Raw genomic sequence first — 20385 nt, forward strand, 5'->3', positions numbered from 1 at the left:
AATCTTGCACGCTATAACGAGGAAATCGGGGAGGGAGTGAGGGAGTGGGGGAACAAGGATGGCTGCTTCGACTCTGCCAACAAGTGCGTACTCCGCACGGCCGCGCGCGGTCGCGTGCGCCGTTATCTTGAAAGGGATCTACAGTTGCTCATACGCAACTGAGTACGCAACTTCTGCACAACTTGTACGCAACTTGTGCGCACCCTGTTTTAGCCGTTCTTGAGCTGAAGTGATAGACGGCACGAAGGTCACTTCGCTCGCTGCAGCTGCCGTGCTTGCTCACATCAGGGCTTTGACAACGAGTGTCCGCGCTTATCGAGTGAGATGTGTTCACGTTTTCTTCTGCACGCTGACGCCATGCTTGTTAATCAATTTAATACGTGAATGTTTCCAAGTTCATAGAGCCGATAAAGCTACTCTCCTTACCTCGTATAGCTGTGTACTGATTTCCTATCCCAATCGATGCTTCGCCTTTTGGGTGAAACTGCGACTTCTTTTTTCACTCAACCCATTGAACGCAGTAACATCACAACAAAATAGTTTACCAAGAAGCTCTGTTACCATATTGTTACAGTGATAGCAGCACATTGCACTCTAGGCAGGTCATTTTCCCACGTAATTGACGAAATCCTTAGTTAATGCTCCACCCACCACAAGCTCCCAATCGCTTACCACACATAAACCAGTGGACGAGCAAAGCGCCCGGACCGAACTGTCAACGGTGGCTGCCAACGTATACGCTTCCGCGGACCGTCGGCATTGGGACGCCGCTTTGTCTTGTGTTGCTTTAGCCCATACAACTTGGCGAGGCACGACACGCTCGACTATCCACGGTTTTTTTCTTCTGTGTGACCGCCTACATTCTCTGCCCTCAGCACTTTACGTCTGTTCCTGCGACAAAGTGGCTAGAGCAAACTAGCGCTCTGTTTCAGTCGTGGCTACTTATGGTTTTTGTAAATTTATAGGTAAATCTAAATATGCGCTATTACCGTAACCATATTACAAAGAAAAGAACACGCAAATTCATAAACAAAAAATGCGCAAGCTTGCCACAAGAAAAAGAACAAGCCAGTAAGCAACAAATTGATACATAAATAGCAAAGAAACAGGGTGAACAGGCTATTCACGAGGACCGAATATGTACTTGGTCATTCACTTAAGCGCTTAAAGTTAATCCTAGAGTTTTCAGAAAGCGCGCATTATAAAGGATTATCGGGAGGATCGCGCACGCTATAAGTGGAAACATGCGTTTTCCACGAAAAATGAGCAGCATGCTTCACCGCGCCGCGTATAAGCCCTTTAAACAAAGAGATTGGCTACCCTGAACGTCAGTGTAATATTGTATTTTTATTTTATTTCTTTTCCTAACGTCGAGTTTCTTCAATGTTTTCTTTTTTTTTTTTTTGCCTCAGTCTTAACCCGGGCTACGTACGTCGGACGTCATCCCTTTTAGCCACCACCCTGCTCCTAAACCAGCTGTTTCTTTGTAAGGTAATAGTACACCCTAAATTTATTTATTTGTTTATTTATTTATTTATTTCTTATTTAGGAACACTGTAGCCCTCACTCGAGGGCCATTACAGGAGAGGAATTGTCAGAATAAAAAGTTAAATTTCAGCTCCGACAATGCAACGTTACAGAATAGTCAAACACAAATTACAGGTAGGATGAAAAAGTAACATAGTAAGTTTACACAGTATACACAAAATATCAGTTAGCATGATCAATTTTTTATTATCCTGTTGCCTGTAATACAATTCTAATTGAGTACAAAATTCTTTAACATATTGTGCTGTTAGTGTAGTCCGGAAGGCCATTTCATATATTAATACAGGAAGGAAAGAACGAGTATTGAAAACCATCAAGGCGTGTTTTATAAGGCTGTACACAAGCACTTCTAACACTCCCAGGGTTAGTTCTAGTAGTAACATAAATACCTCAGAATGTGGATAGGATAACCACGCTGTGGTAGCTCGAATGGTAGAGCATCGCACGGGTAATGCGAAGATGTGGGTTTGTTCCCGACCTGCGGCAAGTTTTTTTCATCCGCTTTCATTTCCGTTAATTTATCAAGTCTTTAATTCAGTTAGTAATAACAAGTAAGTTCCCCTGTGTTGTCTTAGGTGTCTTTGTTGGTTGGCTCCTGCCCCTGCCCGAACTACTCAATCAGATCGAAGGCGTGGACCACGCGCGGGGTCCGATGCCTGGACGGAGGAAGCCCTGCAGAGAGCGGCAACGACCGTCCACAAGTATGCCACGACCTGCGGCCTGAGCTGCGCTCCACAGAAATCGGAGCTGCTCATGGTACAGCCTGGTAGACCAAAGAAAGCCGCCGCCGAACAAAATTATCACTATCTATGGCACCGAGATCAAGCCAACGAAGCAAATCCGGATACTGGGCCTGCTGTTACGCAGCGACGGCAAGGCGCACGCAACCGTCAACAAAATCAAGACCACATCAGAGCAGGTCCTGAGCATGATTCGGAGAGTCACCAACCGGAACAGAGAGACCAAAGAAGATGCACTGCGCCTGGTGCAGGCATTCGTCGTGTCACGCTTAACGTACTCCGCCCCGTACCTCCAGCTTGCGAAGGTGAACCGCGAGACGCTGAACACGACAATAAGAAAAGCAGTCAAACTCACCATGGGCATCCCAGTCTACTCGTCAACGCAGAAGCTGCTGGACATGGGAGCCCACAACACAGTGGAAGAGCTGGTGGAAGCACACCTCTCCCAGCAGAGAGTAAGGCTGAGCCGGACAGAGCACGGCCGGGCCGTCCTACGCAAGATAGGATGGCAAATTGAACAGCAACCGACAGTGGAGCCGCTCCCCACAACGTGGAGAGACATTATTAAGACCAAGCCCCTCCCCCGGAACATGAAGCCGGGGAAGAACGACGAGAGACGCTCTGCGCGGGCCAAGGCACTGGCTCGACAGCTGGAAGAGGACCCCGAGGTTCTCTACGCGGACGCCTCGCTTCCCAAGCACGGCACCAGAGCAACGGCGGTCATCACCACCATCAATAAACTGGTCACAGGCACGTCGATACGGACGACGAATACAGCTGAAGCAGAACAAGTGGCCGTGGCCCTCGCAGTCGCACAACCGGGAGTGAGGACCGTGGTTACAGACTCCAAGACCGCCTACACAAGCTACCGCAAGGGGACCATCTCTCCCGCTGCAATAGCGATCCTCACCAAAAGTAAATCACCGGGACGGGCCGTTGAGCTCGTGTGGGTCCCGGCTCACTCGCAAGTGGAAGGCAACGCACTCGCCGACCACTATGCCCGAGAACTGTAAATCCGGGCCAAGGACGAGCCAAAGCCACCACACCCCGTGACAAATTACAAAGACATCACCCAAATGTACAGAAGCGGCAGATGTAGCCTTCCCCGTCCGCATCGGCCACTCAGCCGAAGGCTGCAAACAATCGTACGACGCACGCAAGCGGAGTCGCTAGCGCATCCCGTGCTCTTGCCCAAGATGTTCCCAACAGAGATGACACTTCATGCCCATTTTGCAGACGATCAGAAGGCACTCTATCACACATCCTTGCAGAGTGCACTAAGCTTAAGAACCCCCCCCCCCCATCCCTCCCCGCCTCGTCGTCAGCCGGACGTTATCATGTATTCTTTGTCATACCATCGTCTTCATGCAACCGTGATCGCACGATTGTCATTCCAGCTTCTTCCTCCTATTTTCGTCATACCGACGGCTTCTCGCCATCGTCGCGGTATAGTCATCTCATTGTTCTCGTGCCGCAGCCTTCACGCTGTTGTAGTTACACAATCGTCATAATTTAGGGAATCGACATCTCATCGTCGTCATGCCATGGTCATTATACCGCCGTTGTCGTCCCATCATATATCATTCCTTCTTCATTCTATCGTCGCTGCGTCGGCGTCATACGTCGTCATGCCGCCATGCTCATGGGTGAAATTGGCAATCGAGTGCCATTGCAAAGCCGGACGACATCGGAGTATGTGAGACAGCAGAAGTAATGAGCCCCAGAATTACCCCCGGATGTGGTAAATAAATGTGACTTCAGAAATAAGGTCTGTCGCTACATTGCTCCAATGCTATTCGCATTATCGTTGTCAGTCATCGTGAGATTAATTCTGCCGCAGTTTTTTCTCCCGTCGTTGATGCAGTAAGGGGAAAACCAAAACACACAAAGCCGTGTACTCGTCTCAGTAAAAGCAGATTTATGTTAGAATTCCTCTAATCGAGCATTTTAATGCACTTGTTCGCGACTTCACCTTGACTTCGTGTGTGGCGTTGCTGTAGCGGCAAGTGCGTTAGGCTGTGGTGGTACAGCTGGTCATCATGTATTTTGAAGAACTAGGGTAGTACCTGTTGTTCAATAAACACAAACTGATGATCTGAAATCTTTATTTCTGGAAATTAATAATCGGCACTTCTATCCCTTTCTGCGCGCTTCCAAGTAAGCGAAATTTGTGGGTACCGCTGTTTCTACCAAGCTTATATAACTTAAGAAAAGCCATATTTTCTGGCACATACTCAAAGATCACCTCCGGTGTCTTAAGTATGAACTCTTTTGTGCGAAAGAAACGTCCGGTTTTACCGTGAGGTGCATAAATGAGCCCAAGAGTTCCGCACTTGGAGTGCAAAACGGGCAAGTGAATTGTTGAGACGCTTTGGTGGACGGTGAATAAATGTCATTGCCTTGACCTGGAACAAGACATGGAATCGGGCGTAGAAATGCATTGGAGGTGATGCTTAAGCAGGCGTCAAAACGTGAATTGGCTCTTACTATCTCGCCGTATTATAGATGGTGGTACGTGTAAATTTCGCTTACGGGAGAGCACATATAAAATTATTTAAATGTGTGGAATATGAACTTACATAACAATAGAATATAAAACAACATCACCGAATTTATCGAATAACTCATGCATCTTTCCTACGATTGAACGTAAATACTGAAAACAAGTCGAAAGGCTATGCTGACGCGCCTTTCGAATTGGTTTTGCGCTACCGAGTTGCAGCTAGCTGAGCAACATGAATTCGTAGGTGGCTTGACAAAGACAGTAAGCAGATACTTTTTTTTGGTCTTCTTTGCCGACTCGTGTGAGCGGCACCAAGAGTTTTCTTTTCCCCTAACAAAAATGCACGGGAAGGCGAACCGAAAAAGTAGATAACTGCACTGCTGCATTAAGCGTGAAATGTTCGCGTCTGTTGAGCGGCATTTTTATATATAGACGAATCTTGCGCTGCGAGTTATACTATCAGAAAAACAAAATCGTGTCCCCGTGACCTCCGAAAACAGCATGGACACTTTTCAGAAGGTTGCGCCAGTTCTTCACGGGTTGCAAGAGTTAACACGGTCGGTCTGCAGCGCATCTCTTGCGTTTACCAGCCGTGGTATCACATAATTTCACAGCAGCTTTTCTGCCTTCGGATGTCAGGAAAGAGGAATAAATGTCGAAGTACAACTTGTCCTGCCTCGATCTCATTAATACATTGCATCACGCAACAGTAGCACAAAGTGACAAACACACGTACAGCGATGCATGTGTTATTCATCATGAGCCTACTATATATACAGCATGACATTCTATTCCTCCTTTTCTCAGGCAAAGCACGCATCCTCACTCGCACCGTTGTATTTTGTCTTCTATGGAATACTAATTGAAAAGATAGGGCCAATTCGACACACACTCTGGATTTAATGGTCATTATGCGCAAAATCTGCCTCCATTGCAGGCAAAGCTTGGCACTCGGCACGCAAGATGCAAGCTTGCTAATTCCCGACGCAAGCTTTGCGGCATGCGGCGAGTGAGGCGAACTGGTTGGAGCCGACGAGGCATCGGTGCGACTGGAGCGTGCGTCGAGACGCGTTGACGCAGCGAGCTCCACCGCGTGCCTGCATGTCCGCGAAATAAGGGTGTCTCAGCTGCCGAGGCGAACACGCCTGCGTGGGTGGCGTCTCGTCGCACTCCGGCTCCGTACGGAGCACGCAGCGCCGGCGACACTCTTCCGAGCTGCTGAAGACGCCCCGGCGAGCCACAGACAAGCAGGTGCCCTGCGGGAAGGTCCATGCGGCGCACCTCTTCCCTTCAAAGTACCAGGGCACGTCCAGCACGTCTTGCCTATGTAAAATGTAATGGGAGAGGAATGAGGCGTGTATAACAGCAACGTATAGTAGTGCTTTTATTTAGGTAGAAAATATTAATATGCATTATGGCACGTGTCTTAGGGCAGTTTATATATATATATATATATATACGTATGTATAAGAAGAAAGGACCGATAGGTATACTTACATGGCACATACTGATCTCGAAGCAGTATCAGTAAATTTCCTAGATGTTTCTATTTCTCTTTGCTTTATTGCGTTAGCTATTCTACGGACGCACGAGATGGGTTCGCGCCGACCTGCTGTAACGGTATCGACGGTGCATGCGTGCACGACCCGCGGGTGGCGACGATCTTCTGATACGCGACAGACGCGCAATGCGTTTGGCTTCGAAACCAAAGAATCCAACTGGACGCACCGTCGCCGTCTGCTCGATTGGCTCGGCAGCGGAGCCAGGGCCGCGTTCTAGCTTCTGCTGCGGGCATTAGCGTGATGCGCACAAACCCTAGCGTTCCTGCTGAGAAGCTTGTGTGCGCACCGTATTATAGCTGCGAAGGCGCTCGTTACTGCTGCCCAGCAGCAGTTGCCGCGCCTACAACGTTCCGTCAATATTTTGTTTTCGCGTAATGTTTGAACATCGTCCGAAGAGCTTTAGCCGCGCGGCAAACCTTTCAATGCTATCCTTTTACGCGCAAGTTTACTGGCCAGCTCGTGAAATTGGCGGCGTCTGAAGCCGCGAAGCAACCGAATGAGGAAGGCGCCTGAGCCTCCGGGCTGGCTCTGGTTTGACTGCAATCTTAATTTACTCATTTAATTAGCACTGTGGGCGACCACTACGCTGAAATAGTTACTTCGCCTTAGGCTGAAGCACTGAGATACGTGGCAGTCAATTAATATTTATCATTACTAGATTTGTACCAATTGAGCTGTTGTTGCTTGCCAAATGAACTTTTATGTTAACCATGAACAGGAGGTCCCAATTCAGTTTTAACTATGGGACCTCCTTCTGTATACCTCTATCTGTATATTATTTTTATGTAATAATAATTGATTTATTGAGATTGATTGATTGATTGATTGATTGATTGATTGATTGATTGATTGATTGATTGATTGATTGATTGATTGATTGATTGATTGATTGACATGGCGATAGTAGACTATGTTCGATGACCATATCTTGTTCTTACAGTTTCTATGGATTTAGTGATATGTTGTTAAATATTTGCCGTATCTTGTTTTTGGTTCATCATGTGTGAACATATCTGTGCTAACTGCGATGCTACATGGAAAGCGTTTTGCGCATAGATAGGCCGGTTTCGGTGTAAATAAAACCAGTTGTTAGTAAGCGCTTGTGTTGGTGGTTTGTGTTTCTTTGTCTTCGTCCCAGTCGCCCTGCGACTTTTGCATAACCTCAGTTAGTTTACTTCAATAGATTCGTCTCCTGTTGCCATCACGTCCGATGTTTCTCAGGGAATTATATTAGGTCCTTTATTATTCACAATGTAGATTAACAACCTACCTTGTAGCACTATCTTTAAATTTAGGCTTTATGCAGATGATTTCTACTCTATAAAACCATGAATGTCATTGATGACCATTAGAGTCTTGTCCAATCCCTCATGTATTTTTACGCGTGGCGTAAAATATGGAAACTGAACATCAGTCGCGATTTCACCTACCCGCCGACAGAGCAACTTTCTTTTTTACCACTCTGTGAATGGCGTTGAGGCTTAAAAGCGTATCCTAATATCAATATTTAGGCGTTCTTCTAACAGAAAATCTTCTTTCATCTAAACACATCGAATATGTAAACCGAAAATCATTAAAACAACTAGGATATTTGCACCGAATTTTAACCAAGACACCTCATGACACTAACCTGCTTTTATATAAAACGCTTCTTCGCCCCGTTCTTTAACATGGGTACGTAGTTTGGTGCCCTACAAACGCTGCGAAATACCATCACTCGGAAATGTTCAAAGAAAATCTATTAGTTTGATTTGCCAAAATTACAGCCGCAGCTTTTCGCCTGCACAAGCTCTACAATCACTGAACATGGAACCACACCTTTTGCATTATCACAACGAAGCTCTGAAATGTTTATCTATAATAATTAACTGCACCTCTTGCCTTTTTGACTGTAACCTATCACTTTTACAAAGGAAAGTTGTACCCGCAGTTCCCACGCATTGCACACGTTTTTTGCGCGTACCAACAAATTCAAATAAGGTTTTTTTCCAACGCGTAATAGAACTTTGCAATTATCTGCCCGGTGACATTCGTTCCTTACCATTGAATGAAGTTTTAGCAGCCACTGGCGAACACCTTGCTAACCAGTGAATTGCTTCATCTGTATTATTGTTCTTTCTGTGTATGTCTTTACTTTTCAACAAAACTTGGGTTAATTATTACCTTGAATTTGCTTCGTTATGTGCTACTGATATTGAGTAACATTTTCCCACTCCTGCTTCAGCCCTATCGTTAGGTCTTCAGTATATATAGTAAATAAATAAATAAAAATTACAAAAGAGGTATCGCTATGATGGCTTGCTGGCGACAAGCCTTCAGAAGAAACCTCACAAACCTATGAGCTGCTTTGTAAGTGCGGGCCCAGATGTCCAGCGCTAATGGAACTCAGTCTCCGGTACACTCTATCAAAGTTGACTTTGTTCTTTCGGGTATGATCACTGAAGTCTGTGGATTTAGAGACCAAATCGACATGTACTGGCAGGCATTCTTTTTGTTCTTGTTGCTTTCTTTTTCTTTTTTTTTACATCACCAAAAATTTATCTGCACGAGCGGTCTTACTTTCTTCCCTTATTGTAATGCGGGCGTCACTACCATATTCATCGAATCCGCGGCTTCCTTCTGAGCAGCAGGATGCGAAGGCCACTGAGCGACCCCGATGGCGAAGGTTGTGATAGAACGCATCACTGCTATTTGCTCGCCAGTAAAATTTATGCTACCGTTCTTTTTTTTTTGCTTTCGTTTTTTTTTAAGGAAAGTCAAGTAAAATGAAGTGGTTTCCACGCACTGTGGACAGGAAGCGTCACGACGTCTTCAATGACATTGTCAGTACTGAGAAGCTGTTTATCTCGAGATGCAGGCAAAATTGTAAGTAGGGCTGCCTGTACAAAGTAGTACGAAGAGTAAAGCTTCAGTTTAAAGCACCTACAGCCCATGTAAACTACAACAATTAACACTTTCCTCTCGATACATTAGTTATTGTTGCTTAGGGTCGCAATGAACTAAGTATAGTAACACCTTTTATCACGTGCAAACAACTGCTCAAGCACTCCATCTCCGAAGTACTCCAATCAAAGGTGATATATGGTGTCCTTTGTGATTTCCCTCTACGCACCTCATGTGTATATTTCCCCAAAATACGCTTACTTGGTAAGACGCCGCGCCAAATCTGAAGAGGCGTGAAAGCTCGGTCCACATGCTAGGCCTGCTCGGCTGCAATGTGATAGAAATATCATAATAGGTCCACCCACGTCTCTGACTGCGCTATACGTCCAGTACCGGCTCGCATTACAATTTGTACCTAAACGTTTGTGAGGACCCATATCGTGCACTGGTGCCTGCATCAGTTCGCCAATTCACCGCAATCGGTTACACAGAATCAGGGATCGGACCAAGTTTACCCGCCGAGACAGTGAACGCAGACGCACCAAACGCCGTAGAGTAGGCAAGGAGGGCTTCGCTTTAGGAGGTTGTCAGACTCAGCAAACAAAGCAGACGCGGTACACTCGCAATGAGCCTCCAGCTCACCGGTCGCAGGGAAAGAACAGCGTGCTTTCGTAGCACCGGTCCGATACGCGGGGGCCGTCGACGCAGCTGGAGAAACAGCTCTCGAAGCTGGGAAACCGGTTGGAGCCGCGGTTACACACGTGCACGGTGTCCGCGGCCGCCGGGACGCAGGCTCGATGGTCGGCGCTGTAGTAGAACTCCGGCTTTGGCCGCACGCAATGCGTGTACACGTGACGGCTGCAAGACTCGTCTGTGGCGGCCTGCGATGCAGGAGCGCATGGCCTGTATCAGCGCCTATTCCCCACGAAGTATCATCGCATCACACAGCTCCAGACTTTAAATGTGGCAACGACACTGATACGGGAAGTCCCCGGCGTACTTGCAGTGGGAGGCACAGTCTTATTTTCGTCTTTATACGTAGACAGACAGTTTTGCATCAGGGATCTTCGCGCATTGGGCTCACGTTCGTGCAATAAATATACCCTGTAATACTGAAAATTTATTTCCCTGCTCCGCACCCACCAGCATATCACGGGCGCCCCTTTCGCAATGCTAAACTATTAAAAAATAAAAAAAATTCAGATGCTAGAATACTGCAGTGACGTAGGTTCCTGGGAGCGACCAGTCTCGATATGTACGTATATATACTGTTCGAGAGAAATAACTTTGCCTTAACGCAAAACATGAAGCGTGGTGGTCGAGCGCACTCGGTCGCAGTTGTGGAGTGTTACAGCTTTAGCTTCGTGTGATACGAGATACGCTACTGTGATACGTTACCACGAGATGACCGGTCCACACACATGTCTTATACTAGGGACTGCCGTGATGGTAGCCACCGCTCCTTCCGGTCACCGTGAATGCGCGACAACGCGGCATCCCACTTCGATCGGAATTCATCTTTGCTACAGTCTTCACTGCAGTCATTACAGGCATTGACTAGTTAACGTTAAAATTATTGATACTAGGACACGTGACATTACGAAATTTAATCCTATCAGTTGGCAAGGCGATGTCTGTTGAGCATAAGTCCTACGACTACAGAACTACCACCAATATATTTGTCTAATAAGGGCTACGAAATACATTGACGTTCCAATCATCATCATCATCATCATCAGCCTAGTTACGTCCACTGCAGGGCAAAGGCCTCTCCCATACTTCTCCAACTACCCCGGTCATGTACTAATTGTGGCCATGTTGTCCCTGCAAACGTCTTAATGTCATCTGCCCACCTAACTTTCTGCCGCCCCCTGCTACGCTTCCCTTCTCTTGGAATCCAGTCCGTAGCTCTTAGTGACCATCGGTTATCTTCCCTCCTCATTACATGTCCGGCCCATGCCCATTTCTTTTTCTTGATTTCAACTAAGATGTCGTTTACCCGCATTTGTTGCCTCACCCAATCTGCTCTTTTCTTATCCCTTAACGTTACACCCATCATTCTTCTTTCCATAGCTCGTTGCGTCGTTCTCAATTTCAGCAGAACCCTTTTCGTAAGCCTCCAGGTTTCTGCCCCATATGTGAGTACTGGTAACACACAGCTGTTGTACACTTTCCTTTTGAGGGATAGTGGCAACCTACTGTTCATGATTTGAGAATGCCTGCCAAACGCACCCCAACCCATTCTTATTCTTCTGGTTATTTCAGTCTCATGATCCGGATCCGTGGTCACTACCTGCCCCAAGTAGATGTATTCCCTTACCACTTCCAGTGTTTCGCTACCTATCGTAAACTGCTGTTCTCTTCCGAGACTGTTAAACAGTACTTTAGTTTTCTGCAGATTAATTTTCAGACCCACCCTTCTGCTTTGCCTCTCCAGGTCAGTGAGCATGCATTGCAATTGGTCTCCTGAGTTACTAAGCAAGGCAATATCATCAGCGAATCGCAAGTTGCTAAGGTATTCTCCATCAACTTTTATCCCCAATTCTTCCCACTCCAGGCCTCTGAATACCTCCTGTAAACATGCCGTGAATAGCATTGGAGATATCGTATCTCCCTGTCTGACGCCTTTCTTTATAGGGATTTTGTTGCTTTCTTTGTGGAGGACTACGGTGGCTGTGGAGCCGCTATAGATATCTTCCAGTATTTTTACATATGGCTCATCTACACCCTGATTCCGTAATGCCTCCATGACTGCTGAGGTTTCGACTGAATCAAACGCTTTCTCGTAATCAATGAAAGCTATATATAAGGGTTGGTTATATTCTGCACATTTCTCTATCACTTGATTGATAGTGTGAATATGGTCTATTGTTGAGTAGCCTTTACGGAATCCTGCCTGGTCCTTTGGTTGACAGAAGTCTAAGGTGTTCCTGATTCTATTTGCGATTACCTTAGTAAATACTTTGTAGGCAACGGACAGTAAGCTGATCGGTCTATAATTTTTCAAGTCTTTGGCGTCCCCTTTCTTATGGATTAGGATTAAGTTAGCGTTCTTCCAAGATTCCGGTACGCTCGAGGTTATGAGGCATTGCGTATACAGGGTGGCCAGTTTCTCTAGAACAATCTGACCACCATCCTTCAACAAATCTGCTGTTACCTGATCCTCCCCAGCTGCCTTCCCCCTTAGCATAGCTCCTAAGGCTTTCTTTACTTCTTCTGGCGTTACCTGTGGGATTTCGAATTCCTCTAGGCTATTCTCTCTTCCACTATCGTCGTGGGTGCCACTGGTACTGTATAAATCTCTATAGAACTCCTCAGCCACTTGAACTATCTCGTCCATATTAGTAACGATATTGCGGCTTTGTCTCTTAACGCACACGTCTGATTCTTGCCTATTCCTAGTTTCTTCTTCACTGTTTTTAGGCTTCCTCCGTTCCTGAGAGCCTGTTCAATTCTATCCATATTATAGTTCCTGATGTCCGCTGTCTTACGCTTGTTGATTAACTTAGAAAGTTCTGCCAGTTCTATTCTATCTGTAGGATTAGAGGCTTTCATACATTGGCGTTTCTTGATCAGATCTTTCGTCTCCTGCGATAGCTTACTGGTTTCCTGTCTAACGGCGTTACCACCGACTTCTATTGCGCACTCCTTAATGATGCCCATGAGATTGTCGTTCATTGCTTCAACTCTAAGGTCCTCTTCCTGAGTTAAAGCCGAATACCTGTTCTGTAGTTTGATCCGGAATTCCTCTAGTTTCCCTCTTACCGCTAACTCATTGATTGGCTTCTTGTGTACCAGTTTCTTTCGTTCCCTCCTCAAGTCTAGGCTAATTCGAGTTCTTACCATCCTGTGGTCACTGCAGCGTACCTTGCCGAGCACGTCTACATCTTGAATGATGCCAGGGTTCGCGCAGAGTATGAAGTCGATTTCATTTCTAGTCTCACCATTCGGGCTCCTCCACGTCCACTTTCTGCTAACCCGCTTGCGGAAAAAGGTATTCATTATCCGCATATTATTCTGTTCTGCAAACTCTACTAATAATTCTCCTCTGCTATTCCTAGAGCCTATGCCATATTCCCCACTCACTTGTCTCCAGCCTGCTTCTTGCCTACCCTGGCATTGAAGTCGCCCATCAGTATAGTGTATTTTGTTTTGACTTTACCCATCGCCGATTCTACGTCTTCATAAAAGCTTTCGACTTCCTGGTCATCATGACTAGATGTAGGAGCGTAGACCTGTACAACCTTCATTTTGTACCTCTTATTAAGTTTCACAACAAGACATGCCACCCTCTCGTTAATGCTATAGAATTCCTGTATGTTACCAGCTATTTCCTTATTAATCAGGAATCCGACTCCTAGTTCTCGTCTCTCCGCTAAGCCCCGGTAACACAGTACATGCCCGCTTTTTAGCACTGTATATGCTTCTTTTGTCCTCCTAACCTCACTGAGCCCTATTATATCCCATTTACTACCCTCTAATTCCTCCAATAACACTGCTAGACTCGCCTCACTAGATAGCGTTCTAACGTTAAACGTTGCCAGGTTCAGATTCCAATGGCGGCCTGTCCGGAGCCAGGTATTCTTAGCACCCTCTGCAGCGTCACAGATCTGACCGCCGCCGTGGTCAGTTGCTTCGCGGCTGCTGGGGACTGAGGGCCGGGGTTCGATTGTTGTATTCATATAGGAGGTTGTGGCCAAGTACTGCACCAGGGTGGCCAATCCTGCTCTGGTGAGAGAGTGCGTTACCGGTTCTGGTCACCGGGATCAGGCCGCACTCCAGGCCTGTTTGTGCAATTTTCTCAACACACGGTTTTTTTTTTTTGTATTTTCCGGTGGAGAATAGCGCGGCACCGGGATTTGAATCACGGTCCTCTTGCACTGGAGACGGATACTCTACCGTCCCCGTAGGAGTTAAATAAAAAATTAATTTATGGGGTTTTACGTGACAAAACCACTTTCTGATTATGCACGCCGTAGTGGAGGACTCCGAAAATTTCGACCACCTGGGGTTCTTTAACGTGCACCTAATTCTAAGTACACGGGTGTTTTCGCATTTCGCCCCCATCGAAATGCGGCCGCCGTGGTCGGGGTCCGATCCCGCGACCTCGTGCTCAGCAGTCTAACACCATAACCACTGAGCAACCACGGCGGGTCCCACAGGAGTTGTACGCCTCATTTAACCTACAGTGGTGCCCTACTTGGTCAGTCAAGGTGGACCAATCTGAGCTCGGTTATACCGCATGGATGGCACTCGGCTAGAGAACCTGGTATTTATGACCTGCACATGTGAGTGTGAGGCCATACATATTTGAAGATATATATCTTTCTTTCTTTTTTTTTTTTTATGAGGGTTCCCGTACAGTGATCAAATAAAGGAAAAGACATTAAAAGAAAGAAGAAAAAAAGAAAGAAAAAGGGGCGGAAAAAAAAAAGGAACATAACAGGTGATTTGAACTCGTGACCCTTCGATGTTGCCCGGAAAGATAGCTCAGTCGGTTGGTTCGTCAGGCCCCAGGCTACTTTCAAGCGCCACAGCTCCTGCTCCGAGCCTCACACTTACGTGGAAAGAGACTCATAACCCTAATACTAATTGTAAATATTCATCTCATCTATGGGATCTAATGCTCGCGCTGTTGCTTTGTCTCTGCGTGTAGTAGTTGAGAGAGCCAGTTTAAGGGCGGAGTAGTTGGAAGGCATACTTTCTAGGAAAAATGGCCGCTCAAGGAGAAGAGCGAACTCGAGCGGCTTTATAGGCTAGGAAAACTGCCTTAAAATATTTAGACTTGAGGGAAAGCTTCGTTAACAAACTATAACACGGCAATCAGCACTCGAATACGACGAGAGAAATTACTGAGACGTGGAAAACGATAGCACAGCAATCAGCACTCGAATATAATTATAACTCTAATAATAATTGTAAAACGTTCCAATAACACTTGCCAAATGCTGTCCTCTAGCAGCTCGAGACAATATTCAGTGGAAAGCCGGAGCAGTTTTAATATATTCTTTTTAGACGAATATGCCTAATGTGCTGCTACTCTTTGTAATCTGTGTCCTAAAACAAACAAAAAATAAAACATTTAGTAAAGGTTCATTTACCTAGCTGGACATTGCGCTATCTTAAATGAGCAATTTCCACCTTTTTCAGAAATTGTCCTAAAAAGCCATCTCCTACAGGTGGATTCAAAAACAAAAAAAGGAAAGAAAAGAGAAACGATTAGGAATTTCCCCCCCAAAAATATGTGGTTGATACTGCGCATTAGTAGCACACAGTAGCTCTTCCTTGCTTCTTTCGTAGCGCTGGTGGCTCGTTTTGTGCCAACAGTACACGACGAACGCTTCTCGCGAGTCTCAGAACTACAGGGTGTTTCACGTAACTTGAGCCAAACGTTAAAAATATGCAAATACCGAACCAAGGTAATATTCTTCCGTCTCTTGGAGATACTCAAATGATTTTTAGCATTGCGCCTAATTGCAGAATTAGCCTTAATCATTTATTCAACTTCTGCGTTATCTTATTAGATGAAAAACGTTAATGAGAAACTTGTAGAGCAACAAGAAAAACTCCGCATACAGCTTCCTGTTGCCTAATAACGTGCTACATAAAAGTGTTTTCCCGAGCGTAAAAGAAGCCCGCGAATACACGCAAAATTGCCGCGCGACTGGCCATTCGCGGGTATTCGCAGGCTTACTTCACGCTCGGAAGAACACTTTTATGTAGGACGTCTTCAGCAACAGAAAGCTGTACCGGGAATTTTTCATGTTGCTCTACTTTCATATAATTATAATAATTGAGAAGTTGCTTAAGACTAAGGATCTAATTGGGCGTTATGCAAAAGAAAATATTCGGAGTATCTCCAAGCGCTGGCAAACAACGTTACCTGGGTTCTGCCCAGCTACGTAGCATTTGCATATATTTAATGTTTGGCTCAAGTTAAAGTGAAAAACCCTGAATGAGAATTACCCCACGAAGAGGACAAACTTACGCGTCTCGGTTGTGCGTCGTCTTGGTCCCGAGTCGTGGTCACCGCCGTGGCAGGTGTCGTCGCCTCGGGGCTCGTCTTCGCACTCGTCCGCGGTGGTCGCGCTGCCTCTCCGCTCGCCGCTCGGCCCGCGAATTGGATCCGCGCGCGACTGCGTATCGTCCTTTTCCTGTTGCCGCGTTCGTCCATGTCCGGGTGCCCAATCCTCCGCGGAATGAGACGCTCGCCGACTGTGCTCGGTGCCACGTGCAGCCGCCGCTCCCCGGCGTCCTCCTCGACGTCCGGGCTGACGTCGAGCGGCGACAGCGAGCTGTGGACGACGAGAAGGCCGATGCCCAAGAGGAGCGCCGCGAAGGCGACCCCGAGGACGAAGCTCAGGCACTCGGGGCTTCCGCGCTTCGAGGGCTCCGTCGCAGCTTCGGGCTCCAGCGACTGCTCGGAAACGGGCTCGGCGCTGCCTTCGTAGTAGTAACCGGGATAGCTGCGATCCGGTGCTACAGCTGCGGCCGGCCACGGACCTTCAGACAGGAAACGCGAATCGTGTGGCGGTTCAGTCCACGTCAGCGGAGACCTCCATCCGCTGTGCAGAGGCTGGGTCGCCGGAGGGATGACGCTGGAACGCTCGGCTTCGCGGTTCCACTCGGTTTCCCTTTGGACGGGGTGCATTCTCGTCAAATAAAAACGGGATGAGCCAGAAGTGGTTACGAGCTTCTTCTTCTTCTTCTTCTTTCTTCAAAATTGTGGCACGTGCCCACGAGGGCAGGGGATTGGCCATGGCTCTCAAAGGAAACATAATATGAATTTCTTGCTTCCTCTTAAGTTAGTGATGTGTACTATCTATATTTAATTATTAGTGATTATAAATTATTTTTCTGTTCTTTGTTGATAGTTCTCATGCCAATTTTGACGAAGATGCAATATTATATACGGACGTAACGCGATTCAGTGTTACTAATAAGGAAAATGTGTTTAATATGAATGTCTCTCAGTAGCAATGACGTACTCATGCACAATTTGGCACATTTCCTTTCGCGATTGACTAAGGGTACTTGCCCCAAAAGACAAAGTGTTAACCACCGAGAGAGGAAGGCCCATGCGCAATAGGGGCTGCTCTAAGCAGGTATTTCTTTTGGAATTATATTTTTGGAATTATAGTTACCGCGAGCAGAGTAGGCCTGCGTATAAAGAAACTTGCTGGCCAAACAAGCGCTGCCTTTGCCATTTGCCAAGCTGCCTGCAACCTCATTAAGTGCTGGTCCATATTGTCCAGTTATCCTCACAAACCGAATTTCTTTAGCAAGATGTGGTACAAAAAAAAAGTGTAGCGGTCGGTGAAATAGTGAACTGTGGACAGATAGACAGTCGGTGAGCAATATTATGTGTGACACATTTGTCCAAATGTTGTATACGGACAAGCATACGGCCATGAATTCGTCCACATAAATTGGAGTGTAAACGGGAAGACGGATAGCAAAGCTCATGATAGCGTTTCAGAGCAAATGCCTATCACTGATTTTTCATCTTTTTGTGAGGCGTCCATGGACACTACTTTGTATGAGGTAAAATCTTTTGAGATACTCATTCAAGAATCCGACTAGTGTCTGTTTGGCTATGAATGTAGCATTATTTGGAATTATGTAATCAAAATTACAAGTATTACATGTTTTTATTGAAGTGACACATTGAACTTATCGTAGATTAACGCTTATTTTCGCTTAAAGACTCTGCGTAAACACGACCTGGGGAGCTTGTATCTTGGCCATATAGAATAAAAATATAGTACCGGTTGTGCGACAAACACTGAGTAACTTGTCGCGGGAGCATGTCTGCATGCTCTAAGTTTTCACTTTTACAAGCTGTAATCTCGACGCTAAATCTGGTGTGTTTGCTTCTAGATGCAGCAGAGTTCGCAACACACCTAGGGGCGCCAAGACACTGATGTAGAACCCACCTCTCTATCATAAATAAAGGCAGGAACTTATCATTTGTAGAGCATGACGTCACTAAAGAACCTAATTCAAGAGCGGGTCTTAAATAAGCCCGGTAAAAGTAAAGTAGAGCTTCATTGAACGTACCAAACTTACCATTGCATTTTCTCGTCACCGGGCCAAGAGGGATTTCACCTCTTCTCACAACGTTTATTTATATGAGGACGCCAATCTGGGCCAGGTTAGTAAATGACTCCCCCCTACCGTAAATCACCTGATTATGACACACAAGGACAAAGGAAACCGATTGACGCGAAGGGGATACAAGAAGGACACTTCTGTTAATGTGAAGGACTATGCGCAAATTATCCAGCAAGACCACAAGAAGATTTATATACGCTTGCAACTTGTGGTAAGGCATGTGAAAATCTTTAGCGCAAGCAAAAAAATGCAGTACGTGTCATCCGCATACACAAACAACGTGACGTTCTGCATAATTGGAATATCATATAGTAGTATACTAAACAATAGTCGGGAAAACACTGAACGCCGAGGCGCACCTCTCCTCTGGGAGAACCACTCAGAATGATGTTTTTCATCTGAGCAGAAAAATGTTATTCCGTGCTACAAATCCTTGATCCAAGCAATCATATACGATGGAGGGTTTAAGGCAGCAACTTTATTCCGCAGGAGGCTGTACTCTACGCTGTCATAAGCTTTTGCAACATCTAGAGTTTTGAGGTCCGAAACTTCTAAGTTTCTCTTAGAACCGTATCTTGCTTTCCAAATCTAGATGGATGGACCAAATAGAACCTACAACCAGTGCGAAATCCAAATTGAGTGGCGCCTAATGCATTAACTTTAGAAATGTGCTCTGATCGCGGATTTTGAAGAACTCTTTCAATTGATTTTACCATATTAGAAGTTACAGTGATTGGCGGAATGTCGTCCAAATCAAGCCCTTTTCTGGCGTTCTTGAGAAGCAAGATAATTTTAGCAATCTTTCACTCGTTAGGTAGCCATCGTTTCTCAAGGGAAAGGTTCACAATATATAGCAACCCTCCCATAAAGATATGTGCCACGAATTTCAGCATAATAACAGATATATATGTCATCATAACCAGAAGCTGCCGATCTCGTGCAAGCTACCACAGATAGAAGTTCCGATGATTTTCACTGTGACGGAATTCGCAACACAACTGAGCACTGTGCTTGAAATCGCAACGCAAGGCCCGCGTGCAATCCAATCAAGATTAGTCTTAGCTTCAACTGGGTTCCGTACAACGGAGGTCAAAATGTGGCTCACAGAATCTTTCTTGTTCGGCTCCATAAATCCGGTGTAGGGTTTTCCTATTCTTTCGATCAGATAAGTAGGCGTTTGCATTAGCGTTGTAACCATCCTTAGCTTAACCATAGACATCCACTCTCTGCAGGGAGTACATGATAGAAAAAAAATATAAGGAAATGATCACAAGAAGTCCCGCTATCTAGATATGTCCATGATGACACGCTAAATCCAGGAGCTACCAGAGTTGGGTTAATTAAGGAACTGGAATCTCGGCGCATAAATGGTACAGCCCCTCTATTGCTACAGCGAACACTTTTTGATTATGACCATGGCCACAGGAGTTCACCCCTCGTATCTGAGCGGTAACCCCGCGTGATATGATGTGACTTAAAGTGCCCTGCAATGAAAGTCGGTCCAATTTACTCAATAAACGATCAAAGTAGTCTGTTCTACGGACACCCCCAGGAAAGCAGACGTTTACTATAGTAAGTGGGGCACATCTGGTAAGAACTAAATGAATAGCCAACAGTTCACTTTCCGAATTCATGATTTCCTGATGTAAAACAGCTCTGCGAAATATTTTTGAGGACACCATAGGAATTAAACCTCCGCCACAGCAATGCATTCGGGGTATTCTGAAGACGCGAAAATTATTAGAAGAAAATTATTTTAGAGGGGTCAGCCAAGATTCACAGATTTACATGTGTTGCCTCTGTGTCTGAAACGCCAACAGTTCTTGCATTGGAAAGCACGTGGTTCTAAATGATCTACCTTATAGATAACAGGCCTTACGTTTAGCTCTGTAGGAAACGATATTCCAGCATACGTTGATACTGTCGACTCTGTCGGAACTCGTGCCGTCAACCATTCTGTTCCAGTGGTACACGAAAAACTATCCCGTGTCAGCTTCCTGGAAGTCCTCGAGTACTTCCTCGGGAGAGCAAGATG

General features: G+C 45.9%; 1 protein-coding gene across 1 annotated transcript; it reads right to left on the reverse strand.

The window, feature by feature from the left end:
* Positions 1 to 5519: 5519 nt before the first annotated feature.
* On the reverse strand, positions 5520 to 16924 carry LOC129387271 (uncharacterized). The gene is made up of 3 exons (XM_055076102.1): positions 16225 to 16924; positions 9879 to 10117; positions 5520 to 6114 (listed from the first exon to the last, which is right to left on the reverse strand). The coding sequence occupies exons 1-3, from the start codon at positions 16885 to 16887 to the stop codon at positions 5766 to 5768; spliced, it is 1251 nt and encodes a 416-aa protein (XP_054932077.1). The 5' UTR covers positions 16888 to 16924; the 3' UTR covers positions 5520 to 5765.
* Positions 16925 to 20385: the final 3461 nt, after the last annotated feature.

The sequence above is a fragment of the Dermacentor andersoni genome, chromosome 3 (assembly GCF_023375885.2).
Source record: "Dermacentor andersoni chromosome 3, qqDerAnde1_hic_scaffold, whole genome shotgun sequence".
Classification (NCBI taxonomy): domain Eukaryota; kingdom Metazoa; phylum Arthropoda; class Arachnida; order Ixodida; family Ixodidae; genus Dermacentor; species Dermacentor andersoni.

Excerpts from the sequence above, each read along its gene's own strand:
- LOC129387271 (XM_055076102.1), bottom strand. The coding sequence starts at position 16,887 with ATGCACCCCGTCCAAAGGGAAACCGAGTGGAACCGCGAAGCCGAGCGT. Across the intron at positions 10,118-16,224 it reads ACGACGCACAACCGAGACGC|GCCGCCACAGACGAGTCTTG; the intron begins GTAAGTTTGTCC and ends CCTGCATCGCAG. Across the intron at positions 6,115-9,878 it reads CTGTTCTTTCCCTGCGACCG|GCAAGACGTGCTGGACGTGC; the intron begins GTGAGCTGGAGG and ends CATTTTACATAG.